This window comes from Mus musculus, chromosome 11 (genome assembly GCF_000001635.26).
Source record: "Mus musculus strain C57BL/6J chromosome 11, GRCm38.p6 C57BL/6J".
Lineage (NCBI taxonomy): Eukaryota > Metazoa > Chordata > Mammalia > Rodentia > Muridae > Mus > Mus musculus.
In genome coordinates this window covers 80482058-80507096 of record NC_000077.6, presented here as the reverse complement: position 1 = coordinate 80507096, position 25039 = coordinate 80482058, and the positions used below count along the sequence as shown (strand labels likewise).

At 50.8% G+C, this 25039-nt stretch overlaps 1 protein-coding gene across 2 annotated transcripts in view; it reads left to right on the top strand.

The window, feature by feature from the left end:
- The window catches only part of Myo1d (myosin ID), a 297930-nt gene extending 272959 nt beyond the window's left edge, over positions 1 to 24971 (top strand). The window contains exon 11 of one of the 2 annotated variants that reach the window (XM_011249085.2): positions 22715 to 24971. In XM_011249085.2, coding sequence (XP_011247387.1) covers positions 22715 to 22871 — 157 coding nt within the window. In that variant the 3' untranslated portion in view covers positions 22872 to 24971. The remainder of the gene's footprint in view (positions 1 to 22714) is intronic. The other variant, NM_177390.3, reaches the window with a different exon arrangement.
- Positions 24972 to 25039: the final 68 nt, after the last annotated feature.

The following is a 25039-nucleotide window of genomic DNA, read 5'->3' as shown; positions in this document are numbered from 1 at the left end:
TACTCCTCCCACCATGTCCTCCCTCTGCCCTGCATCTCCCTCAACACTCTGCTGTCTGTTTAGGAGGCAGCAGATCTCATCTGTCAAGAGTGCTGACCACGTGTACCGTAATAATGCTCATTAAGTCAGCATCCAGCATCTAAGAAGGTCTGGTTCAGTGCCCAGCACCCACATGGTGGCTCACAAACATCGGTAACTCCAGGTCCAGGGGATCTGATGCCCTCTTCTGGCCTCCACAGGTACCAGGTGTTGCTGTGGTATGCACACCTACATGCAGACAAACACTCATACACACAAACTAAAAAATAATAACAATAAAGTAAAAAGCACAAACTGATTTTCTCTCTTAATAGCTCATTTCTTTGCATCTCTGTACTATGGAGGGGATTTTTGGTTACTCATTTCCAAAGAGACATCAGTATCAAATTGTTGCATAAGTAGTTGTTAAACAATATGTCATATTTATTCATTTATTTGGTGTGTTGTGTACATGTAATTTTATCTGGGAGAAGTGGGGAAGAAGGCCTTCAGAACACTGCAGTAGTTTAGAGCAAAGTTCTTTCATTGCTCAAAAACCTCTAACTCAAACATGGTGGTTTCTACTCAACATTGGAGCCAAAATTAGATTGTAGCAGTAGGGCAGGCATAGGGACAGTGGATGCGGTGATAATCCATGTAGAGTTTGTAGTGTTGTTGTTTTTAGTGAGCTATTATGTAATCACAGAACATAAAGTATTTGAATCCTCAGGGGAGTATGAATTTTATCATACTGGGGTATTTTAAGCATGTGAGAGGAACCTAGATGGATATAACCTAGATTGACTAGGAAGGATTATATAGACCCAGAAGTAACTATAGGCAAGTCAGCGTGGCCCATGCCTGGGTAAAGTTATGAACTTCACTGATATTTGTATTGAACTGTTTCCTAATCCAATGCCATGGGAGGGATTTGTATGAGAAATTGAAATTCTCTTAAAGACAAGACCTCTCAGTATAGCACAGGCTGGCCTTGAAGTTTTCAGCCTTGTTAGTGGAATGACGGATGTGCACGATCACACCTGGCTCAGAGCGCTCTTCACTTCCTCTGGCTTCTCTCCATTTTTCACAATCATGTTGGCCTTTGTGGGCCTTTGTCCCACACAGGTCAGCACTGGAAGAATAGCACTCCCCTATCCTGGCATGTGGTTAGACTGCAGGATCAGTGTCATGGCTGGGCCTCATCCCTATTTTAGGTGTGTTTCTAAGGAGTAGGCTGGTTGTCATGGTTTGCAAAGGCTTTCCTCACCATCAGGATGCAAGAATATTGCAGTAGGCAGCAAGGGAGGCACAGGCCATCTGTCCCCAGGGGATGGACGTGTCTAGAGGAAATAAATAGCCTTCTAGCCACGATGCGTTGCATGTGTCCTTGCCCAAAGTTGAACTCACAGTTTTGTTCTAGGATCCTAAGCTTCTAAGCTGAGATTCAGTCCTTAAGGAAGCCCACTGAGAGGAGCTGTGGTGGCTCTCAGTCCTTCCAGGTCACTTTCATCTCCTCCTGCTGTCATTCCAAGCCATCCTCACATCCCCACCCCAGCGGCCAGGAAGATGAGCTCTGTCCTTCCTGTGGGGATGGAAAGACTAAGCTCTGGAATCCAGGACCCACAGAGGTTGACATGTGTCATTTGTAGTTCTCCTCCACAGCTGAGGGAAGGCTTGGCGAGAAGGATGCGCAACCCTGGGCAGCCATGAAACACATAGGGCTGTTGAAATGGACAGAGCTTCGGTCTAAATAGATCACTAGTGTGGTTTGCAAAGTAGCACTTCAGACAGTCCCTGCCCTCTGACACTGGGAACCACAGCAGTGTCTCACACACCTGTTATTCATCAGAGTGCCTCTTTGTCATCTGACAAAGCATGATGCTGCAGATCCAGATGTGTCATAAGGGGGACAGTGCCTGTGTGGAAAGGCAGACTCATTGCCCCACAGTGCTGAGGTTTCAAAAGAGACTCCCCAGTCATGTCCCCAACACTGTGACTTCATAGCAAGTCACTCATGCCACCAGGGTGTTTGTGGGCCTCATTGCACTGGGAAGCCTACCTTGGTGACTTCCGTGGCCTCCACCTGTAAGTTGCAGGGCTGGTCACCCTCATCAGTGCAAGGCAAGTCCCACCACAGCCGAGCAGTTAGAGAAGAACCGAGTGAGCTCAGCTGTGCCAGCTGTGCCAGCCCAAGAGATTGACAAGCCTTTCCTGTTGGTGCTGGAATAGTTAGAGAGATAATAGCACTAGGTCCGGAAGGAAGACAAAAAAGGATACACATTGATTTTCTTTTTCTGGAGGAGGAGTGTGAGCAGAGCTGTCCTGTGAAGTCCGTGCAGCAGGACAGTCCCCCAGGGCCTCCAGCCTTCAGGGTTTCCTCACAGCCTCACAGCTGTCTGGAGGGGCTGCTTACCTTTTAAACTCTTTCTGCCTAACAGTTGTCTGGCTCATTTGTTTGTTTCTTTGTTTCCTGTTGCTTAAGGCTTTTCTCTTACACTAATCATATGCCCTTATCTTACCCAAAGCTGTAAACCCCTTCCCTTTGGGCACTCAGTGAGCTCATTAGTATGCAAGCAGACGATCCACACCCCAAATCATCACCTCAAGAAAGACAAAGCAGCCATGGGAAGGAGGGCAGACAGGCTAAGAGGAACACTATAAATGATGCATAGAGTCTCAAGTAAGCCACTCTGTCCTTCTGTGTGAGAGAGTGTGTGTGTGTGTGTGTGTGTGTGCGCACATTTCCCACCCACAGCTATAGCACCCGCTCTCTCAGCCGGCAGCAGCATTTTAATGTCAAATGGAAGCACCAGGCCTGTGTTACCATGGCAACCACAGAGTGGCAGAGCTAAAAGCAGCAAGCAGCCTTGGCTGCGCCACCTCCCTGCAGCCCACCCTCCTCGGAGGCAGGCGCAGATTCCCTTTGTCTCCATCAGGCTCCCTTGCCATCCATTCCCTGCCCCCTTCCCTTTGTGGCCTCTACTAAGCTCTGCACCTGCAGCACCCAGGCCAGGGCCAACCGCAAAGCTTGTGGGAGCCAGGGACGGAGAAAGCCCCACTGCCAGTTCAAGCTTGGGGACCTCATGCCTCACTTGAGACCAGCCTTTCGAGAAGTGAGGGTTAGAGCCCAGCAGGAATACTCGCCCTCACCAATCACTCATCGCTGGCCTATGTCTGGTTCATTGGCCATGGCTTCGCTGGCCTGAAGGGATGGACCAGGCACCTGCCTATCCCCTGCCTGGGCTCAAAGTGGTCACAGCTGCCCATGAGAGATCCAGAGAGATTGCATTCGGATCTTTTACTTAGTGAGAGGTAGCCAAGAGAGGTGGTATCTGTGAATAGGTGGGCTTTTGCAGGCCCTGGGGCCCCTGGCAGTGGCTCCATCCTATCCCTGGCTTGTAGATAGATGCATCTGGTCTCTGAGAGCTCTATAAAGTGGAACTGCAACCCAGCTCAGAACTTCCAGGGCCTCTGGAGTGCGACCTCCTGGTTGAAAAGGAGGAATTGTTTCAAGAGAGTGCGCTAGCTTTGCCATCCGCTTAGAAGGGGGACACAGAGATGGCCCAGCCTCCAACTCTTCTTCACTTTGGCCTGGGCAACACTGAGTTTCAATACGTTGCTTTTATGTACTATTCTGATTTACCCAGGAGGCTAAGACAGGAGAGTCTCCTGAGCATGGGAATTCCAGGCCAGCAACATCTAAAACAGGAGAGTTTGTATCTCCACAAACCCAATCATAAAGTTATCCAACACACGAATAGGCATTTGTTTGTTGTTTGGTCTTCGTTGGTTTGTTCTGTGCTACAGTCTCACTCAGCCTGACCTCCAGGACACTCTAACTAAAGTCCTGACCTTTCTGCCTGAACCTCCTAAATGCTGGGATTACAACAGTGCCTCCCAGGCCGGGTTGATGCAGGGCTAGGGATCAGAACTAGGGTCCCTATGTGTAGGCAAGCTGTCTGGCAATGACCCATATCCCCAGCCCTGGGCATTTGGGTGATGGTGTTGCTTTTGATGTTTCCCTCACATATTGTTCTAGTTATTCTTTATTATTGCATGAATTTGTTCATGTGTGTGGTCACACACGTACATGTATACATCCCACAAGTGGGTGTAGAAGTCAGAGACAATTTGTGGGGTTGGTTCTGCCCTCCCAGTATTTGGGTTCTCGGGTGGTGGCAAGTACCTCGGCTATATGAGCTGCCTCGATGGCCCTAGGTTTTTGCTTTGTGGTTTTTGACAGGGTTTCTCTGTGTAGCCCTGGCTGACCTGGAACTCTCATAGACTGGGGTAGCCTCGAACTCAGAGATCTGCCTGCCTCTGCCTCCCAGCGCTGGGATTAAGGGCGTGTGCCACCACATCCAGCTCAAGGCATTTGTTTTACTACTGAGTTTTGGGAGGCCCTCTGGCATGCTTGGGAAGTTATACCTGATTGCTCAAGGTGAAGCTGACTTAGCAGCCAGAACCCCTGAGCTGTTCCTGCATGGCCCTGAATCAATGTCTAGTATCTTTTGTAACAGCCCACAATCTCCTACCATTTATGTATCAGAAATAAACATAAAGCCTGAAGGTGGGCGTTCTAGCTTCACAGTCATCTCACACAGACACAGACACACTGGTGCTTGTGGACATTATACCTGTGTATTTAATATTCTTGCTTTTTTTCTTCTTGTTTTGTTATGGGAGTTCTAGGTTGGCCTAGAACTAGCTCTGTAAAGATGGTGAACTTGAACTGCTAATTCTCCTGTCCCTACCTCGCAGATGCTGGAATTACAAATGTGCCACCACACCTAGCTGCTGCTTCTTCCTCCTCCTCTTCTTCCTCCCCCTCCTCTTGTTTGTTTTTTTAGCATAATTTTATTTATTATACCCTAAAGACTCACATATCCCAAGTAATTTGGGTAAATGTGACTTCTAGACAGCACACAGAGTCCCCCTGAAACAGGCTACGCATTCAGAACCTATGAGAGAGAGCTCTAGGCTGTGGCCTGTGTGTGGACAGGGACACTCAAAACATCTTGTGTAAATATGCAAATCCAGTCTGTTTCCTCTCCCATGTAGCCCCATCTCCTGAAGCTGTCATCTAAATGTCTTCCTGGACAGGGGAAGATTTTCTTCTTCCTCCTCTCAAAAATTCGGGGGGGTGGGTGGGGTGTTGTTTTGTTTGTTTGGTTGGTTGGCTGGCTTGGATTTTGGATTATTTGTTTTTTTTTTTTAAGTTTTGGGTTTTGGGGTGTTGTTGTTGTTGTTGTTGTTTGATTTTTTTGAGACAGGGTTTCTCTGTATAGTCCTGGCTGTCCTGGAACTCACTCTGTAGATCAGGCTGGCCTCGAACTCAGAAATCTGCCTGCCTCTGCTTCCCAAGTGCTGGGATTAAAGGCACGCGCCACCACGCCGGGCTTGCACTAAAACATTTTAAATAACCACTTCGTAAAGGAAAAGTGTATAAAGCTAGCCTACACCCTTCATTCCAAGTGCCCATCACATTATTTGAGACAGAGTAGGGAGAGTAGACATTGGAGGCCAGCCTAGATTGCAGGAGACTTACCTCAAAAAAAAAGTTTTAATTAAATAAAAAGGTCCAGAAATAATCCATCTATATCATTGTTGTTTTACATTTTTTAAATTACACTTATGTATGTGTTTGATGGGGGAGTATGGTCCACAGTGTACAGGTAAGGAGCAGGGGACAACTTGTAGACTTGGTTCTCTTCTTCCACTCTGTGAGTCCCAGGATCACACTCAGATCCTCAGCTCGGCAGCATCTTACCCCTGAGCCGTCCCTCCAGCCCAGGACTTTTGGTTTTGACTTTTCAAGGTTCTCCGACAGTGCTTCTCTTTCTTTTTCTTTGTGTATGTGGAAGGCAGGGTACGTGCACACACATGAACACGTGTGCATGGATGCCCGTGAGGATGCAGAGGAGAGTGTTGGACGTGAGCGTCCCACCCCATCACTGTCTGGTGTATCCTGTACAGTCTCTTATGAACCTGGCAACAAGCCCATCAGTCCTGTCCCTGCCCCCCTCCCCAGCCCTAAGGTTACAGACACACATGATCACATAGATTTTTATGTGGGATCTGGAGATTTGAACCTCATCTCATGTTGTCAGATATTGGAGACGTTACAGCAAGATTTTTATGTTCTGAGCCATCTTCCCTCCCTTCTATAAGTTCTAAACAATTTTTATTACAATATTCTGTTGGCAAGTATTGTTAATCTCTTGTATGTCTATGTGAGGCTGTCAGATATTGGAGGAGTTTCAGACTGTGCGTGCTGGGAATTGAACTCAGGACCTCTGGAAGAGCAGCCGGTGCTCTTAACCACTGAGCCATCTCTCCAGCCCCCGTCGTTAATCTCTTACTGTGACATATGTATAAATCAAATTTGGTTATAAGTATGTATGTGTAGGAAAATGCCTTTCCATGATTTCAGACAACCAGAGGATCTTGGACTGTGTCCCCCAGCAGACAAGAGGAGATGGGCACAGGTACCTTGCTATTTGCTGAGCTGTTTCTCAGGCTGGTAACTAGGGCATTAATCGGAGGCGAAGCCAGACTAGCTCCTCTCCCATCGCTCCCAGGGCAGTGATGACATGGAGAACCCTGCAGGTTTCACCCACCACCCAGAGCAAAGCAGACTTTGGGGGAAGGGCCCGAGCACTTTCAGGACCACTATTTCTTTGCTGCGTTTCAGCATCTAAGGTGTAGTCAAGTGTAGTCAAGGTAGAGAGTGCTGCTGTGTAGTCTCTCCCAGAAGTGGGAGTGTAGTAGCAGATCAGAGCCTTGATTTCAGTTGTAGGGTTGAGGCTAGTGTACTTAGGGTTGAGCAAGAAGATAATCTGGGGCACTTCATACCCTCCCAGGACTGCTCACCGAGCCTCTCCTCCTTCAAAGCCTCTAGGTCCCCTCCTGTGACAGCCATTTAACACAGACATGCGACTGTCTAATCAGGACACGCACCATTTTCCAGACTTGCCCCAGCAGCAGTGACCTAAATATTACTCGGAGTGTCTAACATCTAGCCCCAGAGGAAGAGAGTCTTTGGTTTGATTGTTTTCATGCTAATGAAGTTGGGCCAGTAATTCCAAGTCCCCTCAAAGATGGCTGAGTCACTTGAGGCTATGTGTTAGCTCTCTAGAAAGCACTGGTGCAGCATCATTATTGAATTATTCACTTTCCAATAGAATCACTGGCACACCCACTCGCTCTCATTGGTCGTATTGTTTTTTAACTGAGATATGAGATAAATGAGTAGGAATGCAGGGGTTGGTGGAAATGGCCCCAACCACGCATGCCAGCCAGCCAGCCAGAGAGAAATGTGACTAACCCACTTCCAAACCAAGAGATGTAACAAACGCAGTGGCTGACTGTTCAGCCCTCTCTCCTGATGACCCTGCAGGCAGTAAATAAGACCTGACTTAGACTAAAGCCATAACCACACACAGCAGGGAACTGCCCACCTAGGCAGCAGCTGCAATTGGCCTTCTGCTAGAAGTCTATCTGCACTCAAGGTCAAACCAAATTGAGTAAGAAGCCACATGAGGACACTCCACATTAAAATCTCTCTCGGGGAGGGGGCCAGGGCAAGTGAAAGCTAAGCTTCTCTTGGGTCCTTAAATCAAGTTAGTGATCATTGAGAAAATGAGAATCCTTCATGGCACACAGGAAAAGCACACATGTGGCTTGAGGAAACCCACATTCCAGCAGCAAGTTCCAGCCTATATCTAAACAGCCATTTCTGGGAACTTAAAAATAGAAAAAAGAACACACCCACATATGAGAGTGGTCAGATGGACTTGAGCCCTGAGGACCGGTGATGTGTCCACCCTCAGCCTCAGCAGCATGGCCAGTGGCTTCTATGATGTGGGATTCCTGAGTAAGAAGGACTGGACCTCAGTCCCTGCCCCACCCCCCATTATTGTGCCAGAAATAGATGCCCCATCCCAGGAAAAAGGAAGCGAGACTGCATAGAATGTGTCCTCCGTTGGAATACTGCTCGTCTCCGCCTGCCGCCATCACTGTGTCCTCATTCTGTAGCAGAGCCATTAGGTCAGAATCTGAAGATTGATGCATTTTGTACTTGCTCAAAATAGCAGATGCAGAGCAGAAAAGGCAGAGCTGCCAGGCGGCATGCAGAGCACAGTGACAGGAGGCCTGCCTAGCCTCTTCATAGCAGCATGGAAGTGTGTGCTGGAGGAGGGGGTATTTCCCATGAATGGCGCTCCCGAGGCAGAGGCTCCCCGACCACAGTAAGACCAGGCACATGTTTAGCTGACAAGACTGAGTGCAACCCTTCTCCATTCCCAAGCATGTGGCAGAGAGTGGGCAGCTGTTCCCTTTCTTCTCAGCGTCCTGGGGTTGCTTTATGAGCTGTTCTTTTTTAACCTCCTTGAACTCCCCCTTAGGACAGAAATCCCCAGTTACTTGCTCTCTAATGAGGTACCCATGGGTTATGCTTGCCTAGGTGGGCATCAGAGTGTAGTGACAATGAAGTGGAAATTTTACAAAAAGTACCAGATTGCTAATGCTGAGAAGAAAGTACCATTCTTTGTCAGCTTATATGGGATTTTAAAATCCCCAAGAACAAGGTACAAGCCTCTTATGGAACCCACACACTTCCCTACCAAAATAGCATATGACAAGTTGGTTCTCGGGCCAGAGGTGGTCAGGAAGAGGCCTGCGACAGGATGGCACCGCAGGGGCAGCCTCAGCTTTCTGCTGGGCACGGAACCCTGTCGGGCCTTGCTCAGCAAGCACTCCAGCCTGGGAATGTTTGGCCATCATTCCATCCCTGACTGCAACCCTGCTAAAACACCATGCCACAATAGCAGCCAGAAACGGGACACGTGTCCATGCTGCACTGTGTTAGCCGCCCACTGGCAGCTACTTTCCCCTTTAACTTTCACCAAGTCCTGTGTGAAAGAGATGTGTCTGTAGCCTTAGTGGACTCCCCAGAGCAGGTGAGCTGGAAGGTCAGACCTGGACTAAGTGATTTAGGCTCAGACTCCACATGTTCTCTTTCAACTCAGAAATACCTAGAACCAGGAAAACCCTGTCTCACCTCCTGCTGGACTTTGGTATATTTTAACTAAAGTTCTAGAAGTTAGTATACCAGACATCTTCCAGGCTGTATACAGACACAGTGGCAGCCCTTAAATAGCACTCAAACTGTCTTTCAATAAATCCTAACTAGCTGGTTGTCAACGGACAGCCTCCAAACCCTCCAGCTCCACAACCACTTTGGACAACTTGCAAAGCAGGCACTATACCACCTTCGCTTCCTCTCTCTCCTTCGTAACTATCCCGTCACTTTCAGAAGCAGTGTTTTGCATGCTCAGACACTTTCAGATAAATGCTGAGCACATGGTGGTGGCACACACCTTTAGTTCCAGCACTCAGGAGACAAAGGCAGGCTGATATCTGTGAGTCCTATGCCTGCCTAATCTATGTAACAAGTTCCAGCCAGTGTGCTACATACTGAGACCCTGTCTCAACAACAAAAACCAAAATAGCAACAAAAAATTGCAGATGAACAATAGCGAAAATCATAGGCTACAGAGGCAGCTCGGTGGTTAAGAGCAGGGCCTTGCAGAGACCTGTGTTCACTTCCCAGCACACTCCTCAGGGACCTGACAGCTGCTTGTAACACCAGCCTTTGTACTCGTTCACATGCACGTGCATATGCGTGCATGAGCGTGTGCACAGACACATACACACATCTAAACTGAGTGAAATTTGTAAGAGTTTGAAAAGGACCACCAGGTGACTTGGAGCACAGGCCCTGCCTGCAGTTTCTCTCTCTCTCTCTCTCTCTTCTCTCTCTCTCTCTCTCTCTCTCTCTCTCTCTCTCTCTCTCTCTCTCTCAACCAAGCTGTTTTCTTGGGACATGGTTTCATGTAGCCTTGGCTGGCTTTGAACTTACTGTGTATCTAAGGATAACTTTAAAGTCCTGATCCTCCTGTGCCACATCCTGGGCGGTAGTTAGGATTTCAGGTATGCCAACACCACACCTGGCCCTGCCTTTCATACACAGCACAGGCCACTATAATATCTTATGCTGTCTTTCTAAGGAATTACTTAAAACACAGGGAGGCAGTCCCTCCATGAGATGCAGTTGCCTGAGTCACACCTCTTCCTGTAAGGGAGAAAGGTGTGGGTTCTGTGTCCTCCTGGGTCTGTATGATGCAGAGGGAAACCCTGTGGGTTTTCCAGAGCTGTCCTCAGCACTTTCACAACCAAGGCTTCTTTCTCTCCAGCTCCCTCATCACCACCCAAACTGAAGATCTGCATCTGGAGCCATGACTAACTTTAGATCCTGTCAGCTGCCACGCCCTCCCTTTTGGGTGTCTCTCTGTTGATGTCTTGCCCTTTCAGTGACCTTGGCCCTGTCTCCCAACTTGTTTCCTAACTTGCCTGTCTCCCTCCAAGTGCCCCATTCACCTACTTTTCACATTATTTATCTTGTCTCTGTCAATCCCCTGGATTGGTGATGCTGTTGAGAACTAACTGTATGCCAGGCAGCCTTTTGGCACAAGGTCTCCTTCTCCCATAGAGCTTTCTTTGAAAGGGGATGGAAGCCAGGGAAGGACATGACAGCCAAGAACTCAGACAGTGGTGAGCACCGGAAGGGAAAAGTCTTCTCTGCGCGAGGTCCTCACTTGAGGATTCTCACTGCCCGGATTCCACCTGGACGTCTCGCCTCTCAGCTGTCTCAGCCTGGCTGGATGCATCTCTACCACAACCTCCCGAACGCGCATGGGCCTGGACTCACCGTCCATCTAAATCCTCATCCCCTCCTGAGGCAGAGGAGGTCCAGCCAAAGCCAAGGGGAGAAGGGGAGTTGGAACTTGAGGGATATTATTAGTGACTAGTGGGTGACTCACCATCAGCCCTGGCACACCAGGCTCAGTGTGTGTGGCACCCACTTCCGTAGCTGCATCTTGATCCGTGCCCATAGGGAGTCTGGTACAGAACAGGCCCTGGTTTCTCCCCCTCACCAAAGGCTGAGTTACTGGGAAGATGTATCTGCCTATAAAGCCTCAGGGTCCTTAGCACATGTCCTAGACTGCTGTGGTGGGGTCACACCCTCCATGAGAATTCTCTCTTGCCTATTTGCCTCCCTCCCCAGATTGTAAGCTTCCGAAGAAGAAAGAACTCTCTCCTCACTGTGTAGAGCAGCTTGGCGAGGCCATACTGCACCAGTGCCTGGGAGTCTGAATCCAGAGGTTGAGGTCAGCCTGGGATGTAAAGTGAGAGCCTATCTCACAAAGGAGAAACTGAGCAGGACTGCCAGGAACCCCTGAGTTCCTAGCAAACTTATCTTGTTCTTAGTTCCCAACCTTGTTCAAAAGTGCCATCTTTAACCTGGGCCTAGTCAAAAGTCCTATCTGTTTGTTCTCTTGGCAAGTGTCTTTTAATATCTCTGACCTGTATTTGTGTGTGGACTGTTTTAAATATTCTCAGGTGGCAGAGACTGGAACTCAACAGACTTAGACTCTGACCGATGGTGGACATAACACATGGTTTTGAGCAGCTTGAGCTTGAATAAGCTCACATGTAGCAGTATTCCTGACAGGCCACTGAGATGTCAGTCCAGAGGAGATCGTGGGTGCTGGTCAGGTTCCATCCAGTGTTGTTTAGCACCTTCATTAAGGATGTGAACAGAAAATAGACACCGCTGTGCCCAAATGGTGCTAACTGTGGAGGTGCTATGTGCACAAGTGTGGAGAAAGGAGAAACAGAAATGTAAGCAGGAAACAGCAAAGATGTTTAAAAAAAAAAAACCCTCAGTAGAGCAAAGATGGAAAAAAAAATCTCTCAGATACAAAAGGAATCCCACAGGACATCCCAGCACAAGCATAAAGAGATCTAATGTTAGAAAGGAAAAGCTGCTGCCCATGGCCCCGACCTTCTTAAGAAAGAACGAGCTGTAGCCAGGCAGCCGTGGAGCCGTGCAGACCTGTGCACCGAGCTGTGGCCCGCTAGGCCGTTGTTCCTTTTCTCTCGTAGCAAAGGCTTGCTTTGTTGGTTTGTTGCTTCTGGGTGGTGGTGGTGGTATTTGTAACTGAGAGGAAGCTATGACAGTTTGGCTTTGAAAGATTGCATTATCCCTAATACTCAGCATTCAGTTGGCCATTTGGGGAGACACAGTAGCGAGCCTTGAGACAGTAATATACTATAAAGTTAAAATGGGACATTCCCACACCTATAGCTCTGACAAACCAGAGCCACCCCAGAGTGAATGCAGCCTCTAGGACACGTCTTCATCCACCTTGCTGGGGCAGAGCAGGGCTCCTGGGGGACACACAGAGCAGGAACCTTTACCTTTTAGTTGACAGAAAGAGCACCCAGGAATATATACAGATCAGTGCTCTTCCCAGGCACTCCACGTGGGCAGACAAAATGTGTCCTGAGGGGCTGAATGTGGGGCTCAGTGGAGAGGGCTTGCCTGCATGTGAGGGCCTGGCTCTAGTCCCAGCACTGAAAAGCGAGGAAAGGCACCCTGGGAAATCAGAAGCTGCACACAGCTCTCCACACACCGGGAGCACACCCTTCTGACAGCCTGGCACCAACCCGGAAGATTTGTCTTCTGGCCAGGTGGTCTGGAAGGAGCAACACCCAGCAGAGAAAGGAAGAGGGTCATGGCTGCAGGTCAGGGTTCAACCCCAGCCTCAGATACAAGTGCTTTCCCTGTGACTCACCAAGGCCTGGGCCATGCTCTGAGAAGGGTGGTGGTCTCTGGAGAGCAGATGTTCTGCGCATGCCATTTCTCAGCTTTGAGAAGTTACTTGATATGAACTCCTGCAACTTCCTCCATCATAAAGGGAAGGTAATGGCAGGCCTTCATGACAGCATTGGAAGGGATTAAATGAGATGACGCATGTGCAGTGTTTAATGTGGTGCCTACTGTAAGACCCCCTTTCGGGGACCCCCACTCTAGTCTCGGGAGTGAGAGAGCACCCAAAGAAACACGAGAATCCATCTTGCTGTAATCACATGAGGCAGTTTAATGACAGAGCTCCGGAATCACATGCATCCCACACAGGAGATAACGGATGTCGGCCACGAGGCTCGGAAGCTAGGGGTTTTTATGGGGTAAGGGGCTTAGGGGTGTGGAATTCAGCATAGCGACACACTATTGGCTTATTCAAACATCAGCAGAAAAATTACATGTACGTGCAGGGTGTCAGAGTTCTGTGAGTTGTTGACTCAGTTTAGATAGCCCTGTTATGTCCTCACATTCCTCTTTATCTTTCTGGTCAAGATGTTCCCAGGAATGTTTTAACTACGGGGCATACCCGGGTTTGTTTTTCTTTTTTCTCAGCCCCAGGCAACCTCTAGGCTCACAAACAACCAGCAATTTCTGAGTACTTTATATGACTTACAGGTCTTGAAATTTCATCTTTCTTTCACCTACTTCGGGATAAGCCCTTAATAAATGGATGACTTTGAACCCCTACCCCAAGACCCCTAACATGCTGCCAAGAACCTAGCCAGCAGCCAGCCTAGTGACCATTGGAAGTATTCACAACACTCTGTAGCATACACTGATAAGTTTAGAGAGAACCAGGGTCCACTCATCTCCATCAACCCTCGGAATGTAAGAACGGCATATTCATAGATGTCGTGTTCCAACCCCCATGAGTCTTGCTGCATGCAGTGACCAGGGGTTGGGTACTTGCCGGCATCTGTGAGATCCTTACTCAGCCTTGCTGCTAGGGAGATCTGCCCACTCACACATTCTCCATCCTCCCAGATACTTTTATCTCCCTTAGAATCTCCTTTAGAATCAGGCATTTCTGGGCATTAAGGTTTACAGGGAAAGTAGCTATACTTTACAGAAGGGTCCTTCAAAGCTCAAAAGGCACCCCTTGAATAGCGAGTGTTCCTAGTGCCTCTTAATCACACAACATATAAACATCCCCTTCTATAGAGCAAGCTGCCAGAAGTGCACACATACTTCCCCTGGCCACTTCTGGGTCCACACCTGGATCTGATGCTCTCCCACCACCATCTTCCCAATCAACAACCCCACCTGAAAGTTGCATAGGTGCTGGCTTCATCTTCTGCTTACTATCTCATTGTTCAGTTAGCTGCAGCTGCTCTCTTAATCATGTCATTAAAAAAAATCACTCCACAGATGCTGGTGTGCCCCTAATCTGTGTCAGACACTATAGCGGGCACTTTTGATAAAGCATAGACAGTACCCAGTGCTCCCTGCTCAGGCACAGATGATAGCGACATCGTATTCAGAGGTTAAGACTCCTGCCTGGGTCACTAGGTTTGAGTCCTGCCTCTGTTGTGACACCAGGCCTCGTTTCTGAAGTGGAATGTGCCTCTTGTCATGAAGCTGTCAAGAACCAATGTTCACACTACTCCAGTGTGCTGTGCTGCTCTCTGTGGGGTGGGCTGAGCAAGGAACCACTCTTACTTCTGTGGAAGTGTGTGTTCTCACGGCTTCCGTGATGTCCAGCTCAGTCAGCACGGTGGGCTCTGGCAAGGGTGGCCTTCTCACCATCTCCTCCATGATGGAGAGACAGAGCAAGCTGTGTGTCTTCGGTCAAGGTGCCACTTTTGGCTTGGGGTAGAGTGCTTATCTCTAAACACGTGTTTAGGGTTAAGACATTGTGTTAATTTGGTACAATCCCTAGCATCATTATTTGACTTGATTACATTTTTAAATTATAGATTTCTTTTTACCAATATTATATGTATGTGCATCATGTGTGTTTCTGATGTCTATCAGAAGAAATCACGGATCCTCTGGGTCTGGTGGTACAGAGAGTTGTGGGCTGCCCTGTGAGTGCTGGGAACCACACCTGGGTCTTGTAGAAGACCAGCCAGGGCTCTAACCACTGAGTGCTTCCTCCACCCCAACTGTTGTGATTTATAGGTCTCTCTGAGGAGCTTATGGTTGCATTTTTAGGTCCACCTGAGAGACCTCTTTAAGCCATTTACCTACTTGAATAATTTATCTATTTATATAGTTTATCACATCTGTATATTCAAGATTATCTGTGACTGTTCTGTGTGTTTGTGTATTTTTACAGTGAACTTGTTTGCATGTTTTCACATATGTGTGCATGTTAAAGAAGTCCGCTCTCTCCTCCACCATCGGGTGCTGGGGACTGAACTCGGCTTGTCCAGGCTGGGCAGCGCCTTCACCTACAGAACCACTTTGTTGGTCCTGTTTTAAAGTATAATACATATATATGTTTTAATTTATAGATAATATGTTTGTTTTATTTTCAAGGTTATAATTATAATATTATAATAGTATCTCGCCCTTCCCTTTTCTCCCTGCACACATCCGTGTAGCCCTCCCACACTCCTTCAAACATAGCCTCTTGCTTCACTCTGTCTTCTTCTCACCTGTGCTCCTGTGAAGGAAGCCAGAGGTCCACTCTCCTTCTTCCCATCTCCTCAAAAAGTTCCCTGGGATACCTTGCTATCTTCCATGTTCTCGGCACCCAGGATCTCAGCTCAACGTTGTCTTGTTTCATTGCTGGGGATCAAAGTTCCCAGTCTCTCAGCTCCGTCTTGAGACGGTTAGGCATGTTCACTATGACTGAGAATAGCCACACTCCCCTGAACTGTGTGGCCTGTTTCCCTGTTCTGTTGCTCTGCTGCCCCGGTCCCTCTAGACCCAGGTGCCTACACTTTGGGTCCCCCCGACCCCCAGCCTGGCTTCCACTCTTGCTGCAGGTCCCCTCCCCTAGCCATGCCACCCAGAGGCTGTCTTTTTGCTCCTTTACCATCGCACTGTGGCTCCCGCGCTCTCTGTAGCGCCCCAAAGCACTGAGCCACACGCAGGAGGTAGGCTTGCCGGGCCTGTCCCATTCTAGGGGAAGCACAGCAGAGCTCCACAGTCCAGTCTGTGTGGATACCCCAGGGCCTGTGACCCGGCTTGAGAGCAAGGGAGAGTGAGCGACAGCAGGGAGGGGCAGGCCTCTGAGTGTCTGTTCCAGACTCTGCTCAGAGCACAGAGGCTGTGATGTGCACGTGCGGAATGTGTGTGAAGCAAGCAGGGTGTGGGGCAGAGAAGACAGAAACCTGTCAGGCCACAGTGGTCACCAGGAGAGGCTGAGACAGAGCTGTCTGGAGAACCGGCTCTGCTCTGCGTAGGCAGTGGAGGTGGAGCAAGCTGAGCTGACGCCCACCTGTCGCTTGTGTGAGGGGACTGGACTCTTGACAGGTTTGACAAGGGTTGAGGCCAAGAGTGTGCGTTCTCCATTCCTCACGTGAAGACTCGGTCGGTCGCCTGTGGAGTATTGAGGGATCTCTTAGAAGTGGTTAAGAATGTGCTAGAACCTCATGCTTGAATGGGGACACTGATTACATCATTATCTGTCATTAAAACCACATAGGTGGGTGCTACCTCTCTGTGGTAAATACAAAATCTAGTGAACATGCAGCAATAATTAAGAAGGAGAAAATAAAGCCGGGGAGGCTCTTGCGAGAGTCCCGTTCATCCTTGAGACTCAGCCCAGATGCCACCTCCTTGGGGACATTCACTCAGCCAACATGACCAGGCCTCTTCTGTGTGGTCCATGCCCAGCATAGGATGCAAGGGCTGGTTCACTGGCATGCGCTTTCTAGAGGTTCTCAACCTGTAGCTCACCACCCCTTTGGCAAATCCCTATCTCCAAGAATATTCACATTGCAGTTCTCAGCAGTAGCAGAATTACAGTTATGGAGTAGCAATGAAAATAATTTTCTGGTCAGGGGTCACCACAACATGAGGCGCTGTGTATCGGGGCAGAAGTATCAGGAAGGTTGGGCGCTGCTGCTCTGGACAGCGCGTGCTCAGTGGGGACAGTCAATTAGGCAGGGAAGATGGTGGAAGCATTTAAGGAGAAAGAAGGGCACAGAGCGGGTGGAGTGAGCCTCCCTGCCTGTACACCAAAGCAGCTGAGGCTAGGGTGGAGGCAGGTCCTAGCCATGACCGAGGCCCTAGGCTTTCGTGACTGCTGTATGGTTTTGCCCTGTCCCTTACCAGCTACCCAGACAGGAAGTGCAGCACCACGGTCTCCAGCTTACACAGGAGCCAGACTCCTCAGCTCACTTCAGAAGCAGCTGTGATGCAACCCTGACCAAAACAGAAGCAGCGTTTCCCCAGCAGGGTTTTGAAAGAGCTGCCCTCTGAGGCTCAGCATCCTGAAGCAGAACTCACAGAAAAGAGCTACAGGCGTGCAGCCCTCCGTGTGAGCTAGGGCGAGTGGCATCCCGTGGGGTGTGGCTCTGGGGGTCGATGCCCAGCACGAGAGGTACCTCTCATCTCTCTCCAGCCCATATCCTGTGACCAGACAGCAGAGAGTACTCACTAGCTTCACCGGCTGCTTCTGACCCTCCCACACACAGTCCCAGTTCTGCACCTCAATTCTATGCCAGCCAGCCCAGGCTGCCTGCAACCTCCTGGGTCACTTTCTTGGCTTGGCTTCAGTCTAGAGACTGCATTTCCCAGATGACCGGGGGCCTGAGGGACATTGTTTCAGGCTGATTCAGCTCCTGGACATGTGGTTGTCCCCTGTATGCAGTGTCTCTGGGTGCCCGGCTAGCACTGCGACTGCATCCACCGGAAGAGGGGAGTCTAGGTGAGGAAGGAAAGAAGCCATTTGCCTGCAGTGATGGCTGAGAACAGATGACAGAGATGAAAGTCCCCAAATACCACAATTTGCTGAGCCACTAAATCCGTAACAGAATCTGGGGAGTAAAGGCCCCTCCCCCCACAGCCAGCCTCCCTCAGCAGCTGTCACTTGGCTTGGCACACCATCAGAGGGAGACACCCTGTCTCCATCTCTGTTCTCTGTTAACTCTGACTCTATAAAGACCCCAGTGTGTGCTGTGGCTCAGGACAGAATTGGGTCCCTGCTCTCTGCCCCACCGCACCCAATCTCCTGTGCCTGCTAGGACTGCCCCAGGCCCAGGCCCCACGAAGCCTCTTGCTGGTTTGTTGTTGTTTTGAGACAGAATCTCACTGTGTGAGCCAACATGTTCAGTCTTACTGTACTTCAGTCATTGTGGCTGAACTTAAAATAAGAACGTCCCCTAAAGCTGGGGGGTGGTAGCACACGGCCAGGGAGACAGACATAGAGAAACCCTTCTCAAACTAAACAAACAGAACAAAATAAAGGAAAGGACTTCCCTGTTTTCTCCTTTTTGTCCTCTACGTCCTACTGTAGAAACACTCCACACCAAGCATCACACCTGCGGTGGCCAGTGCTGTACAGCCACAGCCTCTATCGCCTCTAGAACACTTCTGCCACTCCAAAGGAGAGCTAAGTCCCTCCCCTCCCTGACACCCCTCACAACAGCTACTCTGTCCCTGTTGATGTGTCTAGTGGGTGTATTTCCTGTCATTTACAGTATGTGGCCTATTGGAGCTGGCTCCTTTCAAAGTTTATTACCCTGTATTGATACTTTACTGCTTTTCCAACAAGTCGATTGGACAGTACTATCCCAGTGAATAGATAGACCACACTTTGCTGATCCATACAACCACTGATGGGCAAGGAGGCTGCCTCTGCCTTCTGTCAATACTTCTGCCATGGATACTGACATTCAAAGGTCTGGTCTGAACACCTGGGGGTGGAGTTGCTGGGCCAGCCACGTCGTGATTGTTTAGGACGCTGGGGAACTGTGACGCTAGAGCCATGCATGCTTTCTGCCTTTGTGCAGGGTGTGGGTGGCAAGCAGTGACCTCCACAGCTGCTCCTCTGCTCCAGCAGTCCCCTCTTCTTCCTAAACCCTACGGCAACTTCCCAAAGATGGCTGGGCACCGGTTCATTCAGGGCTGGGCCAAGGGAGGCAAAAAAAAAAAAAAAAAATCACCCACCAGGCGCCTGGGGACAGACATCCCATTTCTCACGGTGACAACACCAAGCACTCTTTTTCCTGAGGACTGCCTGCCTCCTGAGACTCTCCCATTCCACAAGCCATCTGGCTACTTTGCCTCTGGAATGAGTTTCTTGAGTGGGTGATTCGGGCCTAGGAGAAGCACGGCGGGTGGGTTGAGCACAACGCCCCCCTCATTATGAGGCAAGAGTAACCACATGCCAGGAGGAGCCATCCGCAGTGTGAGGGACTGAAGCCTGTGATAGCACGCTGACCCAGCAAGCCCAGAACCAATGACCTGGCTAGAATTGCCCATGTGTACGGGAGCACCCCTAAACCTCCTGGCAGTGTGCAGGTCCTCTGAGACCCCTCACCCTCCATCAGCCTGTAGGCCAAATAGGCAAAGCACATCCATGCTTATGACATGAGGGCTCCAACCCTGTCAGGTTGAAACAGAAGCTGAGGATGCCCAGGCTCTACCTCATCAGGCTGGGGGCCGTTCAGAACAGAGGCAGCCAGGTGGCTTATGAGCCTGATGGCGCTCGCTCTGTGAACATGTGCAGAGAGCATGCGCCAAGTCTGCAAAGCGGCTCTCCTGAACCATCTCTCGTGGAGGGTCTCAGCACTTGACTAAAGAAGTGACCCTCCCTCTGGATAGTGCCCACATTCCACAGAGCTCATGTCTTTCTAAATGACTCTGTACATTCGTCTCCAGAGGATGGAAAAGACCCTGTCTCCAACCATCCACTTATTTTCTGTATTTCTGGGACTCAGGGCCTTGAGGTAAATACTGAAATAACTCTTAACCTGCCCTCACCACAGAGTAGGTGAAGACTAGATTCTCACGTATACTTTATGGCTGTAAGAGACATCCCACAGGGGCTTGCCCAAGCCCAAGGACCGGAATCCAGGCCTGTAGCCCTAGACTTGAATTTAGAGGTCCCAAATGAATCAAAGGCAGCCTCCTGGGCTTATAGTACCCGACCCAGGAATCTAGGACAGGAAGCTGAGGCACAGGTTCAAGGTCAGCCTGATCTATATACAGTGAGATCTCATCTCAGAAGAAAGAAGAGGGAGGCATGTGGAGGCATGGCATCCTTTCTTTCCCAAGATGTCCTAATTGCTTCTCACTCCATCGAGAGGAATGCTAGGAATTGAGAGTTCAGGGTTTGACACAGACAGAATCTGCAGCTGTGGGTAGAGGTGGCAGGCCCAGAAACATGACTGGGTGTACCAGTGAGAAAAGCTCCTCCTTGTGTTTGTACTTTGCCTTTCTGTGACCGCCTCCCATGTCACCAGAGGGCCAGGACACAGTCACTCCAAGCAAGCTCCCTGGGGCAGGCTGAAGCCCAGCACTACCCATGAAAAGGAGAGGAGGCCCCGCACTTTCCTGGGTCAGAAAGAGAGACCCTCCCTGGGACGTGGGAGCCAGCACAGGCCAAAGAAGGGGGCCCAGAGCTGCCTGCATCACAGTGCAGAACAACCCAGGTCCCTGTTCCCTGCCTTCCTCCCAACAGTGGCATCCTCTGGAAGGGAGGGAGGCCCTGTGCTGCAAGGCTCCTGAGAAACAAGACTGTCCCTTCCTCCCCTTCTATCTGCTTCCTGTCCCGGGCAGCATTTACTCCACCAGGCTGGGACAGAAGGGGGAAAGGAAGGAGAGCAGGCGAGACTGTGACACCAGCACTCTGCTTTCCAGATAAAGTCCTACCAGCTCCTGGGATGCTCTTCCTGCCTCTCCCAGACCCACACAAAACTAGAGCAGTTCCCTAAACATCCAAAGAAAGGGAAGGCTATGGCTGATGACACCCTGTTGATGACGCTCTGGCCAAGCCATGACTGAGAAGGCTTCTATCAGCAGGGCCCGCAGAAGCACGGGAACAAGGCAGGGTGCTGCTGACTCTCCGCATGGTGGTTCCTCAAGATGACACTGAATGAGCCCCTCTAGGATCCATCCCCAGGGAATCTGAGAGAACCCAGTGTACACCCTGCTCTACCAGCCCCAGGAGGGGAGGACAGGATGGCTCCTTGCATCTCCCCTTTCCTGCCCTCCCAAAAGATTTAAGCAGAGCAGGACACAGAAGACCTGGACTGACAGGAGAGGCAGGGAGGCTAACCAAGCTGGGGAACCATCTTGTTGAGAGGCATCCCTAGAGCTGGCACTGTGCCTACTATGGTCCAGTGTGAGGCCACAGTGGACCCACGCATAACCTGCTGCAGCCAAGGGCCGGCCACGGATCTAGCCTGCAGAGCCCCCTTGGCTCCCAAGGGATGGGAACGAGCCTGAGTCACTGCCTCGGATGGGCTCTGGTATTTTTGTCCAACTCTAGTTAAAAATAACTGTCTGAGCCAGGTTCTAGCTGCAGCTGACAAGACATTAAGCGTTTGGTACTTAATGCCCACATGTCTCTCCTGTGCCATTTGCTGCCTCCAGTCATGGCTATTGAGGCAGGCAGGAACCAGCATCTCGGCTTCTCCAACTCTGGGGCCTTCTGTGAGCCGAGCCACCGAGTGTCCCTAGACACCATGCCTTGGGGCCAGGGCTGCAGGAAGCGCCCCTGCTCAGCACATTGATCCCCAGGATCATGTCATGCAGCCTGATCATTTGCCTCAGCAACTGGGTCTTCTGGACCAGCCAGTGCTCTGGCAAGTACAGCGAGCTCTTGTTTAGGCTGGGTGGGGCCCGGTGAGCGCTGCTCTCAACCCCCGGCTTCCTATATGGCCATTCAGTACTCATCAGTCAGCGCTGGGAGCTCCCTCAGCCTGAGGAGACCAGCAGGGTTGAGACCCAGCCTGTTCCCCGGCATGCAGCCCCAGCAGCCCCAGCAGCCCCAGCAGCCCCAGCAGCCCCAGCGAAGGAGCCCATCCTAACTGGATGCTCCTAAAACAGCAAGCCAATCTCTCTCTCTCTCTCTCTCTCTCTCTCTCTCTCTCTCTCCTCCCAACGGATGCAGCCCGAGCTGAGGGGGCAGTGCTGGAACAGGCTGGCGTGTGCACACACACGCTAGGTGCCAGCCTACAAGTTTCTCAGTGTTTATAATAAGCAGCAGCTTAGTACATTGAGCACAGGGTATGTTGCTGGAGGCGAGGGCTCCCATTTCCACACCATCCCCAAATGGCCTTCCTCAGGCTCTCCTGGTGGACAGGAAGTAAGATGCCATCCACCTGCCTGCTCTGGAGCAGGCAGGTAGTGGGGCCGTCTACACTCGGTGTTCGGTGTTCGTTGCTCAGGCTAGCTGTAAACTCACTCTGTAGCCCAGTAAGCCTTGAACTTACTCTTCTCCTAACTCAGCTCCCTAGGTAACAGGGACCACAGGCCTACTGTACCCTGGGACTCAGCCTCAGACCCATTTTTCTTTTCATTATTTTATTTATTCACTTTATTTCTCAGACCCACTTTTGACAGCCAGGCTCCTTGGCAAATCGCTAGATGGATTCAAGGCGGACATTCCTTGAGGGGCTGGGGGAATCCTAATCTCCCTGTTGGCAGTCAGAGATAATTGTCATGATTCAGAGCCCTGGTGCTCTTTCTCCTGGGACACCCAAACCCCAGATGACTCAGTCCATCCAGCCCTGGTGGCGAATGGCTCAGCCACATCCACCTCCCTGGTCCATGGGAACACAGGGTTCCCTGGAATGAACAATCCTTCTGCCCACAGCACACACCTCAGTGCACTCTCTCCTCCCCCTTCCTCTGGGTCCCCTCCAACCTCTGTGCTCACCTGAGAAGAGAGCGGATTGAACCCTGAAACTGCCACCCTACAGGAGCCTGGCAAATGGCAGGGCCCTGAGGGTTGCCAAGGAAACCACAGCACTGTGTCTGCCCACTCACTGGCCGCTTGGCCTGTCTGTTCTACTCTTGCAGTGAGAAGCGCCACCTTCAAGTGAACGTCACCAACCCGGTGCAGTGCAGCCTGCACGGGAAGAAATGCACCGTCTCTGTGGAGACCCGGCTCAATCAGCCACAGCCTGACTTCACCAAGAACCGCTCGGGCTTCATCCTCAGTGTGCCCGGGAACTGACTGCTGCACATCAGAGGCCTGGCCCAGGGGAGCAAGAGCCTGAGCCTGGCACAAAAGGCAGGCAGGCCCTCACTCGTCCTCTGCATCCCCACACTCGTTCCACCTCGATCAGCATCCCAGGAGCTCAGCTAATCGCTGTCTGCCCTCTAATGCCACTAGAAATCAGCTTGTAAGGGCCTCTGCTAGGCAGGGCTCCTCTGCCTTCTCATGGCCCTGCCCATGAGTTGTCCTACCTGGCTTTCTGCCTCTGCCTCTGCCCTCTCAACTTTCCATACCCCCGCTCAGGAAACCAAAGACCCTCTTCAGCCCTCTGGGCTGACAGCTAAACCACTTCCCACCTCACAAGCAACTGGACGGTACCTGTAGTTGGCAAAAGGCCACTGGCCACTGCTGACCTCGGCAAAGGGATGAGAGGCACAGAGCCCAGGATGCAGTTCCTGGAGCCCAAAGCCACATTCCTTCCCCTAGAGGTTTGGATGCTGCATCCATGGGCGTAGGACTTAGTCCTCCTCTGTGACCCCCTACCTGATGCCTCCTTCCCCGACATGATTGCAGTCCTTGGGATCTAGCTCCGAGCCCCTCAGCATAAGCCCTACCCCCAGCAGCCAGCCAAAGCCACCAGGTGAGCAGATTCATCTGCAGAGCCCACCCCCCAGCCATGCTCAGCCTGGATCCCTCCTTCCCAGAGCCTGTCCCTGGGAGATCTTTCGCCACCAAGGTTCTAACCGCAGACTTTCTAAGCACTTCTCTCAGAGAGACGCCCTGCTGCTACTCCGAGGAGTCGGCTTCACTCACAGCCCATGCCCACAGCCATCGTAACCTGCTTTCTTGCAGATTGCCAGGTTACTAATCTGACACCCCCTTTGCTGTAAGCAGTGTCAGGACCTGGTGAGGAGGTGCAAGGAGAAGGCCCTGCTTGGCGTGCCCGTTCCCTTAACCCTCTAGCTGCACCTGCCTCCTCCCCACTGGAGACCTGGAACTCTCAGAGAGCCAACGCACGCAGGACCCAGAGGTGGGAGGTAGAACAAAGCTGCAGCAAAGAACGTGGAGTCCTGGCACTGCAGGCCAGGCCAGGGTGCCCACCTATGCCACATACCTGCCTGCTGGAGCCTTGCCTGAGCCCTGCTGGCAAAGTGCAGCATGTTTGCCAGTGTCTGCCCAGGAGGGAGCATGCCTGCTTCAGAGGTCTTCCTGAGAGCCCTGCTCCCAGCCTGAGCTGTTGAGGAGGAGGCCTATGCCGGCACAGGCTTGCTGTGGGGAACCCTAACATGGAAGGCTTGTAAGGGGCAGGAGCGAGCCACAGGGCTCTCAGAGCCAGGCTCACATTCTCTTCACTGTTGGCCAGTCTCTGCTCCCTCATCCTCACCCTGCCACCCTAACCCACTAAGTGCCTGTGCGCATCCTCCTATGCCTTGCCCGGGGCCTGAGGGAGTCACCTGGCTGGCCAGGGTGGGTCCAGCACCTGGTCTCCTACCCCGTTTGCAGAGCTGTGGGGATGTTTACACACAGGAAAGTTTGCAACCAAACTCGGTTGCCGTGCTGCCCTCCGGAACCGTTCTCATTCTCCAAGCCTGGTCAGCTGCCCCTGCAGTGGCTGCTGTGCCGCCAGCCAGGTTTTGCGGATCGATCGCTGGTGGACCTGACAGAACCATGTGACTGGGACCTCACCTTCCCACCCCATCACTGCCCCAGCATATTGCTTTACACTAGACATGCTCAAGTGTGTTCATGCACACCAGAGCAGGTCATGCCAAAAGAGTTGCAGGTCAGTGGGTGGGGTTCTCCTCCCACCCTCTGATGTCGTCTGGGACCTCTGACCCAGGCCAGAACCTCCCACTGAGGACTGCCCTGTCCATACGCACTTTCTTATGACCTAGAAGTCAGTGTGTGGCCACTGAGGGACCTGGAATTCGGGGTGTGACTGACCACAGTAACAGCAGAGGAGAGGACACAGTGATTGTATGCATGGAGTAGGGGTCTCTTGAGTTAATGAAATGCAGTTTATGGTTTGGTGCATATATTCCTATTTTCCATTAAATTAACTTTATTTCTAAAGCATATTTTGATTTACCATCAAGAGCAATAAAGCATTAAATCTTATTTTAAAGGTGTTCTGTTTCTCATTGAAAAATAGTGAAAATTTAGCTTAGTCAACTACCATCCCGGAA